This window comes from Cygnus atratus, chromosome 1, assembly GCF_013377495.2.
Source record: "Cygnus atratus isolate AKBS03 ecotype Queensland, Australia chromosome 1, CAtr_DNAZoo_HiC_assembly, whole genome shotgun sequence".
NCBI lineage: Eukaryota > Metazoa > Chordata > Aves > Anseriformes > Anatidae > Cygnus > Cygnus atratus.
This window is the reverse complement of record NC_066362.1, coordinates 126,874,529-126,895,053: the sequence shown is the minus strand read 5'-3', so window position 1 is coordinate 126,895,053 and position 20,525 is coordinate 126,874,529. Positions and strand designations below refer to the sequence as shown.

At 41.2% G+C, this 20,525-nt stretch overlaps 1 protein-coding gene across 6 annotated transcripts in view; it reads right to left on the bottom strand.

The window, feature by feature from the left end:
* Positions 1–8,776, bottom strand: part of ADGRG2 (adhesion G protein-coupled receptor G2) — a 62,553-nt gene extending 53,777 nt beyond the window's left edge. For 2 of the 6 annotated variants that reach the window (XM_035542134.2, XM_050716156.1), the window contains exons 1-2: positions 8,545–8,731; positions 7,601–7,881 (exon numbers count right to left, since the gene is read on the bottom strand). In XM_035542134.2, coding sequence (XP_035398027.1) covers positions 7,601–7,740 — 140 coding nt within the window. In that variant the 5' untranslated portion in view covers positions 7,741–7,881; positions 8,545–8,731. Of the gene's footprint in view, positions 1–7,600; positions 7,882–8,544 lie in introns of all 6 variants that reach the window. The other 4 variants (XM_035542136.2, XM_050716161.1, XM_035542135.2 and 1 more) reach the window with 4 other exon arrangements.
* Positions 8,777–20,525: the final 11,749 nt, after the last annotated feature.

The following is a 20,525-nucleotide window of genomic DNA, read 5'->3' as shown; positions in this document are numbered from 1 at the left end:
TGTCTACAGAGGAGTCTGTATTCTTACCATTCCTGTTAGCTGCCTTATGCCATGCTATTTTATTAGTTTTCTGATGGAATTGTCCTTCAACATGATGGGAGTTTTGCCTGCCTAAGAAGCACAGTTTCTGCAGGAGATGCTACTGAAATCTAACAGACTGAGCAGGACAAACACTGTGTCAGGGAGCCTGCTGCAGAAGGACAGGTAAAATGGGGCCATGAAGGTCAGTAAGCTAAGGGCAACTTAACTTAAACTAAGAGCAGGCAAAGAAAATTGCTAAAACCAAGACCCATAAGGCATTACACTGCTGTACCCAGCTTTGTACCTCTGAAAGGTAGGCAGCATTACTTGTAGTTGATGTTTTTCAAGCACTTCAGCTCACCAGTCAGTCACAGGCACGCACCTCGAAGAGGGCTCAGAGGTGCCCCAGGAAAGCAGGCGAGTACTGCGAGCCCAGTGGGAAGGCAGAGGAGATGGGGGCCGAGCCTCTGCAACCAGCCTCCAGGGTGGCTGCCTGGCGCAGCTCCACTCAGCGTGCAGCAGGAGAAACTTGGGCTCCTTTCCAAGTGACCTGTCGGGATACCCAGCCTTCCTTCAGCCACTTCTTGCCTTGTGTTAGGTTTTCAGTAGGCTTAAAGCCATGAAAATACAGCCGCCTGTGCCGTACTGTACTTCGTTAAACCAGCTTTTGAAAACGACATTCACATTTTACACTGCTTGATGAATATATCTATTTACTGGGAGTCGTTAAAATGTAATAAACTGTTAGTTCTCTCGTGCTGAGCTTTAGCCAGAGCAGGTTCTCACAGCCAATGCATAAACTGTTGGTAACAGAAACTCATGTTGGAAATTATAGCCCAAAGCAATCAGTCATTTACTTCAGACTAGGCTGCCTACCTCAGGCTGTTTTGTTCAAATCACACTTATTTCATCCATAGTCACTGGGGCCCAATTTGCCTACTTTCATAGATACCCCCTATTAAGATCTTGGATTTTAAAAAAATGAATTTACCAAATAGAAATTTCTGTTGAGGAGGAGGCTGAGAGAATTGAGGTTGTTCAGCCTGGAGAAGAGAAGGCTCTGGGAAGGCCTTACAGTGGCCTTCCAGTACCTAAAAGGGGTTACAGGAAAGCTGGGGAGGGACTCTTGGTCAGGGAGTGGAGTGATAGGACAAGGAGTAATGGCTTTAAATTACAGAGGGCAGGTTTATATTAGTTATAAGAAATTCTTCACTCAGAGGGTGGTGAGGCCCTGGCACAGGCTGCCCAGAGAAGCTGTGGATGCCCCATCCCTGGAAGTGCTCAAGGCCAGGCTGGATGGGGCCTTGGGCAGCCTGGTCTGGTGGGAGGTGTCCCTGCCCAGGGCAGGGGAGTTGGAATTAGATGGTCTTTAAGGTCCCTTCCAACCCAAACCATTCTGTGATACACTAATAATCAATGTTAATAGTCTGCCTGTTGTTTTGACAGTCTGCATTATTCAAATCTTTACCAGGTGATAAAAGGCAGAAAAGAGCCAAAGAAACATCATAGTACCCAGGTCTGAGAACTTCTTAGTGCCTTTAATTACTTTCAGAAACAGAAGACTACAGACTTCTTCCATCAACCCCTTATACTTTCCAGACTGGAACCAAAATGTAGTAAAGTTTCTATGTTATTTTTGAATTTTGGCAGAAGCAAGTTAGATGTAATAGGGAGGACACTATGTTGGAAAGTCTTATGTCACTGTGAATTTTGGCACATATAGCATCCACCAACTTAAGAGCAGAAGTAGCACCATTGATTTAAAAACGTAGTTCCAGGTGTTTTTTTTTTTTTTTTTTTTTAATGCATTTTTCCAGAAGACAGTAATAGGATTATTACTGTCTGACAATAGTTTGTTTTTCATTGATTCTCTTCAGTATTTACCAAAGGCTATAAAATCAGGCATATTGTGTTCTATGAAATCCAATCGCTTTGTTCAGAACATCAGCTTTTTCTAAAACTGCAATGGTAATGAGAAGAGACAGCTCAAGGAATCTCCAAACAAGTCCTCATGACACAAATCTTTAGTACTTTCAAATGTATTTAATCTTTTACTTTTTCATAAGTTGGCTTACAGAGTTGGCAAACTGTTTGGTTACACACTCTGGTCCTCTGTAAAACTTGTAACTCATTATTTCACTTCTTAACAGAAATACATGGGAGGAAAAACTCTTGGAGAAATCCATTCTTTTATTTAGTCTTTGCACTACTGCAGGATATTGGTATTAGAAAGATTTTATTTATTTATTTTACAAATACAAAGCTGTGTAAGCCAAAGTCTGCCCCCAGTTACACTCAGAGTTCTCCCCTTATACTTGTGTAAAAGTGTAAGCTTAATCATTACATTTTGTATAAGTGGATTCATGAGTGTAACACCCTATGGATGGCTCTCCATGATGGCACTCAGTGCCATAAAGCATTTTAGGTCCTTAATTGTCTCTTACATTAACTTGCCTCATCGTATATAGCGCAAAAATGGATCAGGGGACAACTTCAAGCAACTGCGTTGCTCTCTCTTACCCAGTGTGGCAATGTTTCATTCCCTCATATCCTGCAGATATGCAAGAGGCCTCTTTCTAGCTCGTATAAAAGTTCTGCACTCTCCAGGAAATCCTCTTCTACATTGTGTACTCCCTCAAGAGAACAGCATTATCCATGCAGTCTATTAAACCTACTAGAGCAAACGAAAAAGCCCTTCAGTGACAATACCTAAGCAGGTTTCTACTTCAAAGAGTTTACAAAGTACGGATGAAGTATGACAAGCAGAGATGTAATAAAGTAGTTAATTTGTCACAGGTCTGGTTACTTCAACTACAGGCGAGTTAAGTTTACATTTGCATTAGTAATACATTGCAGTATGGAGTACAGTATATAGGTTTCGCGGGAAAAAAAAAAGTGTTCTGCAGAGTAAAAGACTGAAAGTACAACAAAGCAGGCTAGAAAAGTTGTAAAAAAATTACAAGGCTATGTTTAAATTGGCACACAGAAAAAGATCAAAGGAATGCTAGAGATATACCTTGAGCCACACAGGTAAAAGGGATGAGGAAGAGTGTACAAAGATCTTGGCACTGAAAACAAGACAAATATAGTTTTGCAAAACCTTCATATTCAGTAACAGGACTTGAATTTGATGGAAGGAAAAGAGGGAAGGACAAAGACTTTTCTAAAGCCGGAATATTCAAGCCACTGAACAAAGCAAGCAGACCGTAAGGAGTTAAGTGAGGGCCAGGGATGACAGGAAGATGACTCTTCAGCTCATGCTTTCAACTTTCCTACTCTTAGAAAATGAAACCTGAAAGTTTCTTTCAAGTAACTGTAAGTGGGGGAAAAGAAATGAAACAGTTGTTTCTGCTGAGTTTACACACTTTCCTTCCTTACTCTCCTTGCCATGTTCTACCGGCCTGCACAACAGCATCACCCCTCAAAAAAAGTCCAATAAAGAAATGAGATTGTGATTTCATCCTGAACTTTACTTTATCGACTTAACAGGCCTCTTGGATCATGCCATTGGAGCTGTTAAAATCTCTTTGGAAGCTAAGGAGCACAATACTTGGTGAAGGGTTTTTGTTCTTTTTTTGTTTGTTTTATTCTGTTTTGTGTGGTTGTTTGTTATTTTCTTTTATGCTTTTATTTTTCTTAAAATAAATAACCATTCTCAGCCTGTTTTAATCAACAGCTCAATGGCCAAAATGCATTGTTTGTACCAAAGACAAAGCTCAACGTTTCTTAAAGATGGATGCACTGAAGCAAGTATCTTCCAGAGCCCTACTACAACTCTGCTTAGGACTATGGCATCAGTACCCTGTGCAGCGCAAGGAACTTTGGCACCTCTTTCTTCACGTGGGGTAAATATTTTGGGGTCCTCTATCAAGAGAGTCTATGAAATGGGGTTAAGCCAGAACACCTTAGGCTCCTCCTTAGGGTACCATGTAAGTCTACAGAGCTCAGAGCCCTGTGATGGTTCCCTTCGGGAACGAAAGGGAGGCAAAGTTCAGACTGGAGCCCAGGTTAGGCCAATAAAGCTGATACAAGTCAGCCAATACTAATCAACTCCTGAAGACTTGAAAGCAGTCGGACAACAGAAGTTGTTGATTTCAAAGAGACTTCAAAATGATTTAAACCAGCACCATTTCTGTCTTCAGCCCCCACTTACATACCAGCTTCGAAAATTTACTTTTGTACACTCCACATGGCTTCTTTCACCGTCACCACTTCTATAAAAATGCGATTAGCCTTCTTACAAATAAACCACCCTAACCACAATGCTGACTTGCTGAAACACAGATAAGAAAAAAAATGCAATTTTAAATTCAAGTTATATGAGTACTTGTACTATGCTATGAATAAGTAATGAAGGAACAAAGTCCCCTAGACTTCAAAACTTGATGTATTGTAGTGTATTATCAGAAACCCATTCAGTCAACTTATATCCATATAATTAATTTGGTGCAAAAGAAACAAAGATATTCAAAGTCTGGTGGGGAAGTCAAAAATTAAATGTGGAACTTGGCAACTTTCATAATCAGGCATGCCCAGAAGTCTAATAAATCCAGACAACCACAGTGATTTATTCTCTAAAAGTATAAAAGAGATTTTTAAGAGAACACCTAAAAGACTAAAACATCAGGAAAAAGATGTTGGGTTTTGTAACACGTGCACAATAACGTTTCTATAATCAGAACACCTACACTGCTCATTTTCTCACTACTTGTACTGTTTCTGAACGTGTCTTATCTTGTCAAATGTGACAGCTTCTGGCAAACCTACTGATGTATCTTCTGACCTTAAATCTTCAATGACTCTTTTAAGGAATGCCATAAATGAGAACATATACAATGCTTCCGTTGCGAGTGGCTGTTCTCTTTTGGCAACTAAGGCGTCAACAGACATACTCATGCAAACTTCAGAAAACAGAAATAATGTGATAAATTCTAATAATTTTCTCTAAATTCTATGGAGTGAAAAAGTATTTTAAGTAGATTAGAGAACTTCATAAGCTATTTCTTTTCCATACATTGTCTCATCTAGTATAAATGACTTTCTACATTTTTCTGTTAAAACGAATAAAAATATGTAAATTGTGTCCCAAACTAGTTTTTTTTTTTTTTTTTCTCTGTGATATATTGAGAACACTATTTCAACAGTCTGCAGAAGGGAACCTAGAATGGAAGAACAAGAACCACTGCGTTAATAAGGCACTAGCTGAAAAACAGCTGCTACATCAAACAGCAAACTGATTTCTAGGCTCCACCACCCACGGATAAGAGGAAAACAGAAAAGGCTGAGGCTGGAACTTAAGCTACCACATACACTTGCAAAATCTTGTGTTAGTTCCACTACATGTTACCTGAAATGAAACTGTCCTGAGGCTGATGTAAGTAACACTCAGAGCTTGCACACCTGTGGCATATACACCGTGTTCAAGTCACAGCTGGAGACAAATCCATGTAACTCACGCAGGGAGGAGGCTGAGATCCCTTTTTTTGGGTCTTTGACTTAATGGCAACTACAAAGGGTTCTTTATCCACCCTGAACAACAATAAATTTCAAAGATATTTTGGCACAAAAGGAATGCAAGACTCCTAAGCAAGTGATTCCTACTAATTACCATATAATTTATATAAGTCTGTCTTTTCACACAGCAAATATAGAGCTGCTTTAAGGAAAGAGCTCCTTTCCAAACTGCAGTTCCACCTGGAACGTATCACTGGAAAGAATAAGACCTGCATAGTCATGAGCACCTATCTGATAAACCTGAAATGTTTCACTTCGCTCTGTTCTTGTTCACAAGATGAGCAGCACCCACCAATGTTCTGCAACAAATTACTATTCTCTAAATCAACATGAGCCAGCAGTGTGCCTGGGCAGCCAGAGGGCAAACCACATTTTGGGGTGCATTACACACAGCACAGCCAGCTGGTCGAAAGAGGTGATTCTCCTGCTGTATTCAGTGTTGGTGAGGCCTCACCCTGAGTACTGTGTGCAGTTCTGGGCTCCACAGCACAGAAAGGCTGCTGAGGTCCCTGAAAGCGCCCAGAGGAGGCCAGCACAGCTGGCGGCAGGGCTGGAAGGCATGTGCTGTGAGGGGAGGCTGAGGACACTTGGGCTGCCCAGCCTGGAGGAGAGGAGGCCCAGAGGCGACCTCGCTGCTCTCCGCAGCCTCCTGAGGAGGGGAAGCGCAGGGGGAGGCGCCGGCCTCCGCTCCTGGGACCCGATGGCAGGGCACGGGCACGGCACAGAGCTGCGCCGGGGAGTTCAGGCTGGGCATCAGGAAACGTTTCTTTGCCGTGAGGGTGGTCACACACCGCAACAGGCTTCCTGGGGAGGTGGGTGCTGCCCCGTGCCCATCAGTGCTCAAGGGGCATTTGGGCAATGTCCTCCGTGATGTGCCCTAACTTTTGGTCAGCCCTGAAGTGATCAGACTAGTTGATTTCAGAAGGTCCCTTCCAACAGAACTATCCTAAAACAAATAAATCCACACATCTGAGAAAACAGCAAAGCTTTTAATTGCACCTAGCCATAACAAAACTACTGGACTTACCATTTATCAGAAAGCTCACAGCTCAGGCCAAATATAGCATGCCCTATTCATTCCAATTCTTCAGCTGAAGTCATTGAGACTAATTCTATCATCTATCCTGATTTTGGCCTTCAATTAACTAATCTAGTATTCCATTGAAAATATAAAATTCAAAACTCATACATAGCAATTGGTTTTAAAGTCATGCTCTGTTTGTCAAGGGCACTGATCATATTACATATTTAGAACTAAAAACTGTCAAAATTTAACAACAGTTATTCTCTCATGGAGTCCAAATCTTTCCTGAATCCACCAATACTCTACCGTTATTAGTGGATGACCTGACTAAAAGTATTCACTGCCCTAACTGTATAAACTGAACAATTAACTTGAGAATTGGAATTTAGTCCTTTATTTCTCTCCAACTGGCTCTAATTACAGACAATTTCTGTTGATATATTAGGAATACAGGTTTAACATTAAATTTGGATGGCACTGAAGAGAAGAAAAATCTTGCTCACAACTGCCATCTGACCTGTGGAATTACCTTAAGATATTAAAGTAAAACTAAGATACTACTAGCATTAGCTTGCTTGATTTTTAACTGCCACTGTAGAAATAATACTACTAACTTGTAGTGTAAGTTGAAAATTTCAGTGGCACTAATTCATGTCTGAGCAGAAACCCTTTACACCCAATTTCTGTCCTGCATCTTCTTTCAAAGCATTTCACATTTGAGTTTGTTTTTATTGACAAGTTATGCATGCTTCCTCAGTGAAGACAAGCACTCAGAGAACGTCCTAAGCAGAGAGATGTTTGCTGTTCTTTAGTTTAATTCAACAAACACATTTCCAGGTCACCCCCCAGAGGACCAAATCCTGCTCATTCCACTCATGTGAACATTTACAGAAGTATACTTTCCATCTTTAGGAAGAAATGGCTGAAATAAATTGAAATAAATAAATTGAAAAGCTTAAGAACAGGAAGATCAACTTGAGCAGCTGTCTTGTAATGATGATGTACACTGTTAGCCTATGCCAGCAAAAGGATGAAACGTACTTTGAGTAGAGACGTGCAATGCCAACAATCCGCACAAGTGACAGAGCTAAAGACCCACGTAATTTGCCTTGGGGCTGAATAACACTTAAACCTGCATGCCAAAGGTTGTAAACTCTCCTCTGGCCCGCGTGGAAGCTCATTCTACCATGTCTTCAGCATGACTATTACTGATCCCACGTAAGTCCAAACGAGCCCAGGCTTGCTCAGTCACACTTTTGATTTGCTGGACGGGCATGCCATCAGAGGGCTAGTGAATTAGTTTACAAACACTTCTTCAGCACCTGCAGGTAAATCAATGAAAAGCAATCAGGCGGTAAAAGCAGCAGCGTTCGGTGCTGTTATAAATACTGCCCATGAGTGACAAAACCTTTATGTTCGCAAAGCAAAGCGAAAACCGACGCAGCCAGGAAAGGACGCTACCAGCGCACTGATCATTCCTCACTCAGTCAGTCTAAATGGGCAAAAATAGACCTAAAAAAGGGCTGTTGTGCGCAACAGGTGCCTCTGAAAGCGCGACCCAGCCTAGAAACGCAGCCCCTTAGGGGGGTCTTTACCACAAACCACACTCAAACCCTACCGAGGTGCCAGCCCAAATGACCGGCTTTGGGGCTCACGCGAATGCATCGCTGGTCTCCATCTCCACCAATCTCTTCGGTGCATTAAATTTTGGGCTGGGGAGCAGGCGGGAGCCATCCTGCCACCACCTGCTAACCCTAACCCTCCCTGCACCCTCACGGCCCCAACGGCTCCCAACGTTCCCCAAACGTTCCCAATGGCCCCAACGTTCCCCAAATGTCCCCCAACGTTTCCCAAATGGCCCCCAACGATCCCCAAATGGCCCCAACTCGTCTCCCCTCAGGGCGGCGCGACCCCCACCCTCGCAGCCGCCGCTCTGCCGGTCCCGCCTCGCCCCGAGCAGCCGAGCCGAGCCGAGCCGAGCTCACCTGGCCCCGGGCGACCGCCCGTCCCGTCCCGTGTCGTGTCGTGTCGTCCTGTGGTGTGGTGTCCCGTCTTCTGGTGCCCCGTCCTGTGGCGTCCTGTCCTGTGGTGTCCTGTTCTGTGGTGTCCCGTCCCGTCCCGTCCCGCCGCGCAGCGCCGCCGCCCTGCCCGCTCGGCTCCCGGCGCTAGAGGCGCCGCGGCCGGCCCCGGCAGCTTGGGGCAGCCGCTGGACGCGGCGTGGGGGCGGAGGCAGGCGAGGGAGGTGCTGAGAGAGGCCGGGAGGGAGCCGGGGAGCCCGGCACGGCACGGCACGGCACGGCACGTAGCTTAGGGGAGGTGGCGGGGACACGCCGCGGCTCCACAGCGAGCCCCGTGAGGGGAGGACATAGATTGCCCCTCAGGTTAAACTGCGCCAAGTTCCCCGGTGGGCAGCGGCGTTAACTGTGGCGCTCCTCTTCCCTCTTCTTATTTTTGGGGTGAAGCACATGGTGAAAAGGCAGTATTCGCAGTGACTTTTTTTTTTTTTTTTTTTTTCCGACCCCTCTCACTGTAAAACTGTGCTTTCTTAAGAAGAAATTTCATGTTGCTTGAGTTCATGCCCATTGCCTCTAGTCCTGGCAGTGGGCACCACAGAGAAAAGCCTGGCTCACACTGCACGTTTTTAGGGAAAGGCTGGAGCTTTAGGCAACAACAAGTTCTTATTCAGTGTTACGGAGGAAAAGAAAGGGACAACATCTACAAACTCCATGGACAGCAGATGTTCCCGAGGATGCAGGGTGTGATAAGTCCATGTGAGGAGCAGGATTTCATAGAGACGTACATGCAAAATAGAGCTGGGGTTAGATGAAGAGGCATGTTTCATTTTGCTTGGATCTGGGGCGTTCTTCGGATGCTTTGGAGTCGGTTTCTAATGGAATTCAAGCCTGGTGCTTTGGTGGTTCTTCAAAAAGGAAAAAACAGAGGCATTTGCTTTCTGTACCTTGGTTAGTGGGATCCTTGCATGTTTAAGTACCACAGATCGTGTTTTCCTCTCTTCCTAGCTCATACCACCTGTGAGAATTATGGCTCCCTCCCTTCTGACCTGGGTGTCCGAAGTCAATAGGGAAGAGAAGAAAATTGTCCTGAAATTACTGCTAGGGGTGTGATGTATGATGATACTGTTTGTTGGTAGAAAGTAGAACCTAGTGGTTCTACATCAGTGCTCTTTTGACACATCCACAAACAGTGTGCTTTGCAAATGTGGTTTAGCAGTGTTTCAACAGAAAGGCTGGAAGGTTGAATGAGCTTGGAAACTGAAGCCCAACTTACCCCTGGGCACGTTATATGTTGTCAGTGCAGGTTTAGTAAGCTTACTGTATTGCTTATTGTGTGAATAACTACCAGTGTACAGATAAATGGCAGTCTGGCTCTGCCCATCCAACCCCCCTGACAAACAACATGATATTTTGGGTAAAATTCAACCAGCTGATGAATTTTCAGGCACTGAAAGGTAAGTGCAGGCAGAAGAATTGCCTCAAAATACCTTCTCTCCACTCAGATCAAGCTCATTTACTAGGAGAAAATACTGTGTGACTTATAAAAGACAAAAACTCTACTTAATTTGTATCTGAAATTGCTTATTTAAACTGCGTATTACATAAAACTGGGTAATGTCCAGTAACATACAGGAAAAAAAAAATTGATTTGTAATGATCTAGGACCCAGGACTATGTAAAGAACTTAATTCCCCAAATGCATTTTTATAGCTGTGCTTAACTGAAGAAGTCCCTGAAATCGATGAGCATTCACTTAGATGCCAGTACTCCAGCCCTACAGTTCTAGGACAACGTTGGGTGCCTCACTTACAAGCTGAAGACAAACTCCTATGCACTTCCCAAGAAAATGTAGACTACAGCAGGTCCAAGGCACAAACATGGATAACTAAAGTATAAAGAACTTTTCAGTCCCGTTAGTTTTTTCATGTTTTTGAGAGAACACCAAAAAAAAAAAAGGATCTCTTAATTCAGATTGCTCAATGCCTCCTTTATTGTAGGCTTGTGCAACACTGAACACTGGCTTACTAGGAACAGCAAGTGACATACGCAGGTTTGAGACAATGATACTCCCTTGGAGGGAAGCAAGCAAATCTTTTCTCCCCAGGCAAAATGATCATACTACTTACATCCTGAGTAAAGTTCCTGGAGCTGGGAGACTCTCCTGAAATTTACTCATCAAAAGGGGACTAACTTGAAAATGAGGGTAAGGATACAATGAACTGGTGTTGAGATGAGTTTGTCTATGTATCGTTGTTTGGCCACTTAAAGAAACAGTGGATTTCAAGGGTTTGACAAGTCAGGCACTTTATTTTCACCTCTGGTTAAGAGGATTAAATGTAGAAACCTCAACAGTGACTCCAACAAAGTTAAGTGGCTAAATTCCCAATAACTTCAGCATGACCAGAATCTCATATTATGCCTTCTAATTGGTTTGGCATGTATTTTAAAAAAAAATCTCTCTCTCTCTATTTATGTGTGTGTATATGTTTCCTAGTGACATAAGACATTACTGTAACACATCCTATTGCAGCATTGGTTTCATGTTTATAATTTATGTATCCAAATGGGACTTGTTCTAGCCATGTAATTCAGCTCAGGCAGTAGAAAAAAAAAAAAAACACAAATAATTGACAAGGGGAAGGGGAGAGGAGAGGTGGTGGGAGAGGTGAGCTCTGCTTCCCTTTTCATTTTTGCTGTGAATGTGGGATGCTGTTCACAGAGGTGCTTGAAGGGACAGAGTTCTCGTGTGCGTGCTTCTCCCTACTCCTTTCCCATTCCTATTGTGCAGGATTGGAGGTTGTTTTACCCTGTGAGACGTGCATGGTCAACCCCAGGAAATTCAAGTAGATTAAAAAAAAAAAAAAGAAGAAGAAAAAAGAAAAAAAGAACTAAGCATATAATTAGGGAAATGACTGTTTCAATGAATCACATTGAGGTAACACTCTTTATGTCAAATCTACTCAATTTAAAAGCAAAACAAAAAGACCTCCTGATAATTTCCACGGCTCTGGATTTTGTCTTTTTGCATTTTTTTCTTCTTTGACACATTAAAGGTTTGTATGAACACAGACTGTTCAGATGTACAAATAAACAGTTGAAATGGCTTGACTTCTCTGTTTAATGTATAAATGCAGCAAAAAAAATCACTCATATTTTGTTCTATAATCTTATGTACTAGTTTTAGCAGTCCCATAAGCTGTAGAATATTAGGTAAAAACTAGGTGTTTTTTAAACTGATGGTGATGCTGAAGATTAAGTACAATCATCTACAAACCTTTCAGTCCATTTTCTGCTTTCAGCATTGCAAAGATAAAAACCAGTGAGCAATTTTAGGATAATGAAATGATATGGACTACCTGTGATGCTAAAAGGAGTTAAACATATCAAGGGAGGAGGATCTTAAGTCTAATCTTAAAACTACACATATTTAGCACAAAGTTGAGAGCTTGTTTTATGAAAAAGAGGCTGCCTCTGTTCAAAATTTGTGCCTGGCCAACAAATGCGTATCTCACAAAAGAGTCTTTAGACTAGATAAACCTATCTAACATTCTAATAGAATAACTACTTATTAATATTCTTTTGTCAGAAAGTAGCGTATAGGCGTGGATACATTGAGCACAGTGTTTGCTGAATGTTAACTGAACCAATATGTAAAAGAAATCTCTTAGATATGTAATCATTAAATAAGGAGGTTTAGTCTATCCAGCTGTGTGATTTTACACATGTTGTCAAATACAAAGTACAACACCCAGGGTAAGGTTTTCTTTTGACCGCTGCAGTTTCTTAATAAAAAACTTAAAAAAAAACACACAATATGTAATGTCTCCTTTTCTGAAGGTCCAGGAAAGATATTAAATTAAGAATAATTGTAACTCTGTAGTTAACATCTAAGCCTCAACTCACCAAAAAAATCTGCATTTCACTAAAGAAAACATGTTTAGAGAGCTGTGTCTTGTAACATTACTGAAAAGAAATAAGCTTTATATTCACCATGATATTTGGCCTGACTGAATTTCAACATTTCAGGCCCTCCTGCTAGTGCCACGCAGCCATCTCCTATCTGACTGCATTCCAGCACAGTGTCCCGATTACATTTAGACTTCAGGTGTGACAAAAGGTGGAAGGCAATTTGCTAGGTATCAAGGTCAAAATAAAAGAGAAAACTTCAATGCTGCATTGTTCAGCAAAATTTCACGTTACACATTCAAAGAGGGAGTGGCTGTATGTAGCAGCAGTGTGACCATCCTGCTCTGCTGGGCGATCAGCCCTTTGATACTTCACCCTCTGCATATGTTTTCATGCAACACTCCATTTTGTGGATTTGAAAGCCCTCATTGTTCCCTGCTAGAGTTAAAAGTGAATGGAGCACAAACTGAAAAGCAAGAAATTCCATTTAAACATATGAAAAAAAAATGCTTGTGGCGAGGGTTATCAAACTATAGCAGGTTGTCCAGAGAGGTTGTGGAGTCTCCATCCTCAGAGACAACTCAGAAGCCCCCAGGACACAGTTCTGGGCGACCTGCTGCAGCAGCTTCTGAATGATCCCCAGAGGTGTCCTCCAGCCACCGCCGGTCTGTGGCTCTGGGGAAAGAGCAGCTGGTAACACTCTGCTTTCCCTCGGTATAAAAACACACTTCGGGCCAAGTGAAGGACAATGATCCTCAAACTGTAAAAAACGCGATGGTGATGGAAGGCTCACATACCCCAAAGCCCAGACTGAGGTGCTAATTAATATTATGGGAAAGGACAAAAAGGAGTTGCCAAGGAAAGCAATTCTGAAGAGAATACTTGGAAAGGACTGAGACCTTTCAATTCGCTATTTATGGCACTCACTCTCTTTAAATTTTACCATTTTTATTTCCATTAAACAAACGTTTTAAAGGAGTTGTAGCTTGCCCATAAAAAATCAGTCTGTGGATCTTGGCAGGCAAGTTCTCATTCTGGGAACATTTCACATATTCCTGTTTCTTTTTTTAAAACTTAATTTAAAAAAAAAAAAAAGAAAAAAAAAAAGCTGTATTAAACTCTGAAAGTTTACACTGGCTGCAGTGATTCCAAATTAATTGCTCTTGTGTAGCAAGACTTTCATCGTACCGTGAGGTGTTAAAATAAAAGCAAGGAGGTAACTATACCCTTATTGATTCCCAGGGCTATATAACTTGTAAAGCAACAGAGAAGGACTTTTTTTTTTTTTTTTTTGTCAGGGAACACTTTTCCAATCTGCAGTGCAGATCTGTTAGGTACTGGTAAAAGGATTTTAGCTTTCGTGCCAAATCCTTTCCTCCCTGACAACACTAGTTTTTCCTTTCTTGAGAGGAAAACTTACACTTGTCCTGTCTAAACGCTGTTTTTGACTTTGCTATATCCTCTAAAGTATTTGCAAATTAGCTGTAAAATCATAGAGGTAGACGGTGGCAGGCAGAGTAAAATGTGAGATGCCGTCATGTCACCAAGGAAGGGAACCTGCTTTTGATGTACAAAAGGAAAGGAGATTTTTTCCACCCAGTTTAACACTGTAATTTATTCCTCTGGTTTGCAGTGTTGAACTATATTCATACTTTGCAGCAAGTGATCAAATTGGGCAGTGGGGGGAGGCCCTGGCAAACTGCTACAATACTTTTGGAAGACCCTTCTGCCCTACTTTCAATTCCCATGATTTAACGCCAATGACCATATTCTATTTCAAACTTGTTCACTCTTCAATCTTTTAGTAGTTTGGAGGCGAGGAAAGTTGTTCCTAAAAGATCAGATAATCCACGCTGCCTCTGATTTTACACCAGCATAAATCTGTTTCATAAAGTTTCTTTTTAATCATATTAGAACTTTTGGGAGGAAAACCAGAGTATGAAAAAATTTCAGCTCAGAACATGGAGAGCCTTTCCTCTGTGGACCTGTCCGGGGTGCAGAAGCATATATATGGATGTCACAAGCTCCACTGGTAATACTGGCATTCTGTGGGAGAATAAGGGAAAGGAGAAATCTAGCTTTCTGAAGAGTTTAATGCATGTGGACTTCAAAATAAGTAATTTCTGAGGTGGAATTTCAAACGTTATTCAAGCGACGGCTTCTGGGACAGGCTGTGCATAGCTAGACAATCACCTGCAGGTCAACTACATTGCAACAACGCCTACACCTGGTTGGAAGCAGATGCTATGCATGGTAGGAGCCATCACGCAGAGGTAAGATGTGGCGATCTTTGACTGGGATGCACTGAAATCACTACTGGATTGGCTGATGACTGATGGAAAAGGGCAATGAAATGGCAGACATCCATATTGTTCACCTATAGAACAGAGGTAATATTTTGACCTTTTTCAGTATACATCAGTTGTTTTATAATAAACACCTTTTTATTTAGCCTTTTAAAATGTTAATAATGATAACAGTATGTCATTCTTGGTGGTGCCAGAAAGCTCTTTGGCTAAGTGAACCACAGTTTTAATAAACCTCAGCACTGCCATTAGTTGTAATTTGACTGACATTCTGAATGCTCTATGCAGAAAATCCACTTCTTGTTTCTACCTAGGTCAAATAATTTGCAATATTAAATATTAAACAGCCCACAATACTGGTGGATTGAGATAAAAAAAGAAGCACATAAAGCCTCAAGTGCCAGGAAATTAACGTTTTCTTTTCCCTTATGTGCCTGTCTCCTCAAATAGTTTGAAAGTCTTCTTAAAAGTTCTAGATCTTTCATGAAACTTAATTTTATTTAAAAAATAGTTTTTCCATCTGAAATGACTCCACTGAATAACGCGTTTTTATAATAGAAGCTACTACATTTTGTGTTTTGGATGAAGAAGTTTCTTTTAATTTGAAGAGTTACATTGGCTGTGGAGCTTTTCTGAACTGAATCCCTTAACAATTATTTTTTGTCTTGACTTTCCTTTTTCCAGACTCCTTTGTTACTTGCCCTGTTTTTCAGATGTTACACATATTCATCTAGACCAGAGCCTCCATGGGATAAGCAGAGTGAAACTCCATGGAGCTTAAGGTAGAAAAACCTTTTAAAGAAAACTGTCAGTCTGATTCTAGACTCTTGTATCTTTTCTACATTTTTTTTTAACTCTTGAAACCTTACTTACTCCTATTGCTTGCTTACATTACTTACTATTTCATTCTTAACCACTTTTTCCCTCTTCTTCCCTGTACTATTTTGCTGTTGTGGTGCTTGTACCTTGCTAGGCAGCTGAACTCCACCACAACCGCTCTCTCACTCCCCCTTCTCAGATGAGGAGGGGAAGAAGAAAAGGAAAGAAACAACTCATGGGTTGAGATAAGGATAATTTAATTAAAGGAAAAAAAATCATTAAGGAAAAATTATTATTAATCAAATAATTTAACTAAAGGGCAAAAAGGGAAAGGGGAAAAGGGAAAACAACAACAAACAACAACAAAATAACAACAAAAGGCTGTGTGTGGAAGTGCAGAGTAAAGAAATTACTCTCTACTTCCCACCAACGAGCGATGTTTCACCTCATCCTTGAAGTTCTCTTCTAGCTCCAAGTGCAGAGCACAGCACTGTAGGGGCTGCTGCAGGGACAGTTAACTCCATCCCAGCCAGACCCAGTACAGCTGTTCAGCTAACTGCAATAATTTGGCCAGCTGTGGAAGCTACATGATTATACTCTTCTAAATCCAGCTTTGCACCAATAGTATTCACCTTAATACTGAATTTTATCCACATGAGAATTATTGCACTGATATCAAATGGGCATTTTACTGACTATACAGGTCCTTACTCTTGTATCTCTTATAATTTGGGGAACGCTTTTCTTGTCTTTCGCAGCATCTTTAAACTCTTAAGAAAATTCTCCTTGAAGTAAGCAGTTGGATACATATATTCATATTATGAATAACATGATATTGCTGTATTGCTTTATGCTAAAGAGGAACTTCAGTCTTTCAGATTAGGTTAGCTTTATTTTACGAGTAGAGAGAACAGAAAGATACTCAGGAGGAAGCAGTGTTTGTATCTTACAGTCCACCTTGTAGTAGTGGCAAAAAAAAAATTGTGGACAAACTGTTATTATTGTCTCTTCATGTAAACTTACTGGAAGGTACAGATTTAGAGAAAACAAAGTCAGAACTTTTCATAACTTTATGCAACCCCAAATTCTGCTCCAAATTTCTTGAAGTTTGCGTTGTTTCAAAACTCTGCTTACATTTCTGTGCTTTACATCAAGTTCTTGCTCAGCCTGGTAGCTTTGAGATCAGGCAAACTGAAACACTGGAGAAGAACAATAGCACTGGACTTGCAATGCAGAATAATAAAATTGAAACTGTCAGAACCGATATGTCATTACATGATATGTTAACTCTCTCCAGTCTATTTTATTTTGCCAAGGTTCCTTCTTTATAGTCCCTCTTCTTTTTTTCCTGTGAATTATCTTTTATCACCTTCAAACCTCTCTGACACAAATTTGGATGTCACATGATTTTCTGAAATACATTACCCCCAAGATTAAATTAATATTTATCAAGGTCCTGAGTATTTATATTGTTTTAAATAACCAGATCTTAAATACAAGCAAATATATTTCAAGTATAATTTATTCGTGTTCAAAAGGCCAGGAAAATGCTTACACAGAGTTTGTGGAGTTAAATGTCTGTTTTGAGACCTCAGGTATTATTTAAGAGATTACTAGGTCTCGTGCAATATGGGTGAAATTCATTGTTTGTATTTGCTTTTTGGATGTAGAACTGGACCTAGTCCTGTCTTTTGGAAAGGAGGTACATTTGTTGCTCAGGATAGTCTTTGAATACCTTGCGTACTTTTCAGGTTCAGTGGCATCACAGTCTGATTTTGAAGCTAAGATACATGGCAAAACTGAAGAACTACATGGTTCTCCTTCATGAACAAATGAGATTTCTGCAGAAAAAAAATAAAAACCTTATACATGATTTTATTTTTATTATCTTCTCTGTATAAAAGGTCCAGTGGTGGTCCCTTGGACACTCAAACAGAGTTTTAAGTAGACATTTCTTCATGCCAATTTGTATTAATCTCTTTGTTTTGCTAAAGAACCACGAAGGTCTTAAGAGGAGTTTTGTTTAGTTTTTCTCCTTATTTGGAAATGTCCATTCAAATGTGAATGTGCCTGGAGAGATTGAGCTAGGTTTGCAGGTCAGCAAAATATCCATGGCTATGTCCACAAAGACAAAAAAAAAATAATTAAAAGGGATAAAATACCACTGTGTTCCATGTCTGGAAATAATATTGCCAACCAAAGCTGATGAACACCTGAGATCATCTTGTCAGCTGACACCTGAAGCATGCTTCAGTTAGATAGCTCTGCTGAGCTTGACATAAGTAAGGATAGTTGCTTGGAGCAGATCAGACTGGATGTTACAACAGCCTTCCTGTTTTCCAAGAATACTGTGGAAAAAATAGAATAATATAATGCAAAACTACATCAGAACATTACTTTGTACTCAGACAGTAGGAGCTAAGATTTGTTTTCAGTAATTGTGTTTCATTTTACATTCCTAGTTTTTCTTAAATTCATTGCACACAGATTCATATATGTTCTCTAGGGATCATAGACGACATTTTACACAATCTAACATTGTCAGAAGTTTCCCACTAGCAATATAAGTGTTAACCTGGTACCTTCCAGTAACTTCAGGAAAATCATCTTTGCAAAGTCTTCTGGCAATGCAGTCTTGGGCACCATGCATCTTTTTTATCTGCTAAGTTTTTATTTAGCCACATATTAGTTGTGGTTTCTTTGCTTGCTGGTAAGTACATTCTTCATTTTATTCAATGGTTTAGTACATTAAAATGTTGTCTCACAGATATATTTATTTCAAAATAATTAATCATACTGCACTAATGCTTGGCTCTTAAAAACATTAACTGGATGAGATCTTCAAAAATTTGTCTTCAAGGTTAGTCTTTCATGGCATTAAAATAATAGAAGCTGAGTATTTTATTCAAATGTATGACGTTTGGTAGGTAATTTCTGTGGTCTCTATGTTCCAAAGAATGTATTGGGCGTAGTAAGTATAAGAATGATTAATGTCACCAAGGCCAACAAGCCAGAGATCACAGTGAGCATCTGGCATGTGTTCCTCTCTGTCATATCTGCACAATTCTTGAGTTCCGTATTTTGTAGCATTGAGAAGTGACTGTGGTCCAAGCTGCAAAAATACATAAGCAGTGGCAGCATACTGTAAAAGGGAAGAGATATTGCTGCTCAAAAAAAGTAACAGAAACTGTTATAGAGCATGTGGCGGGTTGACCTGGGCCAGCTGCCAGGCACTCACCCAGCCGCTCTCTCACTCTCCTTCCTCAACAGGATGAGGGAGAAAATAAGGTGAAAAGGCTTGTGGGTTGAGAAAAAGACAGGCAGATCAGTAACAGACTCGACTCAGGCAAAATTAATTTATGGTTGGATGGTGAGAAACGTAACAAAAATACCTTAAAACATCTTTCCCAAACCCCGTCTTCCCCAGGCTCAGCTTCACTCCTTCATTCCCGACTCCTCCATTCCTGACTCCTCGATCTCCTCTGCCACAAGCAGTGAAGGGGATGGGGAGTGGGGGTTGTGGTGAGTTCATGACAGTTCTTTGCTGTTCCATCCTCCCCAAACGCTTCCCCTGTTCCAGCATGGGCTGCGGTCCTTCAGGAACTGCTCCAGCAAGGGACTTCTCCACAGGCTGGAAGTCCTTCAGAATAAACCTGATCAAGTGTGGGTCCCCCACAGGCCACAGTTCTTGTCAAGAGAAACCTGCTACAGTATGGTCTCTCCAAGGGCTGTCATGCCTTCAGGAAATAGCCACCTCCAAATCCACCTCCATGGGCTGCAGTGTGGGCATCTGCTCCACCATGGTCTTCGTGGGCTGTGGGGCAACTTCTGCTTCACCATCTGAAGCACATCCTCCCCCCTCCTTCTTCTCTGAACTTTCTGTTTGCAGGGTTGCTGTTTCTCACACAGCTTTGCCTCACTTACACTGCCATGTGGCATTTTGCCCTCTAAATACGTTATCGCAGAGGTGGCACCAGGGTGGCTGCTGGACACAGCCGTGCCCTGCGGCAGGGCCGCCGGAGCTGGCTGGAACCGGCTGTGTCCTTCAAGGCAGCCTGGGCCTCTCCTGACAGAGGCCCCCTGCAGCCCCTGCTGCCAAAACCTTGTTGTGTCAACCCAAAGCACTGCGTTCAAGTTCAGTGTTCTGCTTTTGGAACTCCATGGCTTACATCAGTTTTTAAAACGGCTCCGAATGAGAGAGGGCTGACCCCTGGACATCTCTCAGTGAGAGACGGGTACCTGGGGGTACAGAGTATCACCCTAATGCCACAAGATGTTTCTGAAACCCCAGATTTATTATGATTCACGTGGCAGTTGGACACTGTTATGACAATAAAATTCTACCATAGACTAATGAAGTATTTTCACAAATTACCTAAGTTAGAAAGCATGATTTGCACATCCTAAGTTGATCATTTTGCCAAGAAAACATTTCAAAGTCCAATAACTGCATTTTGCATGGAAAAAAAAGGCCCTTTGTTTTTCCTGAAGCCTGAAAAAAAGCCTGTTTTTCTGCAAATCTATTAAAAATGTGCTTCCCTCAATTTAGTCTACGATCTCCCGTTCCATTTCATTTAGGTTTGTTAACACTTCAGATTTCTTTTTTTGTGTACTGGCTATCTAACATTCCATTAAAACTATAACTCTAGTTTAAAAGACGCGGCTATTAAAATATAAAGATTTTATCGGATTAAGGATAATGTAGATTCTTAGGCCTGGTAACTCATCTAATCCGGGAAACAGACGTTTCAGATTTGTCTTCAAGCTATTGTTATGTGAACAGAGGGACAAAAAGAGACTTTATAGTTTAAGCGTTCCTGCATAATTAGGATTTATTCTCACAGTTGATAGCTGGAAACCAAAAATCATGAAAGTACTTATCTCAAGGTACAATAAACCTAGCAACGGGAAGTAATTTAC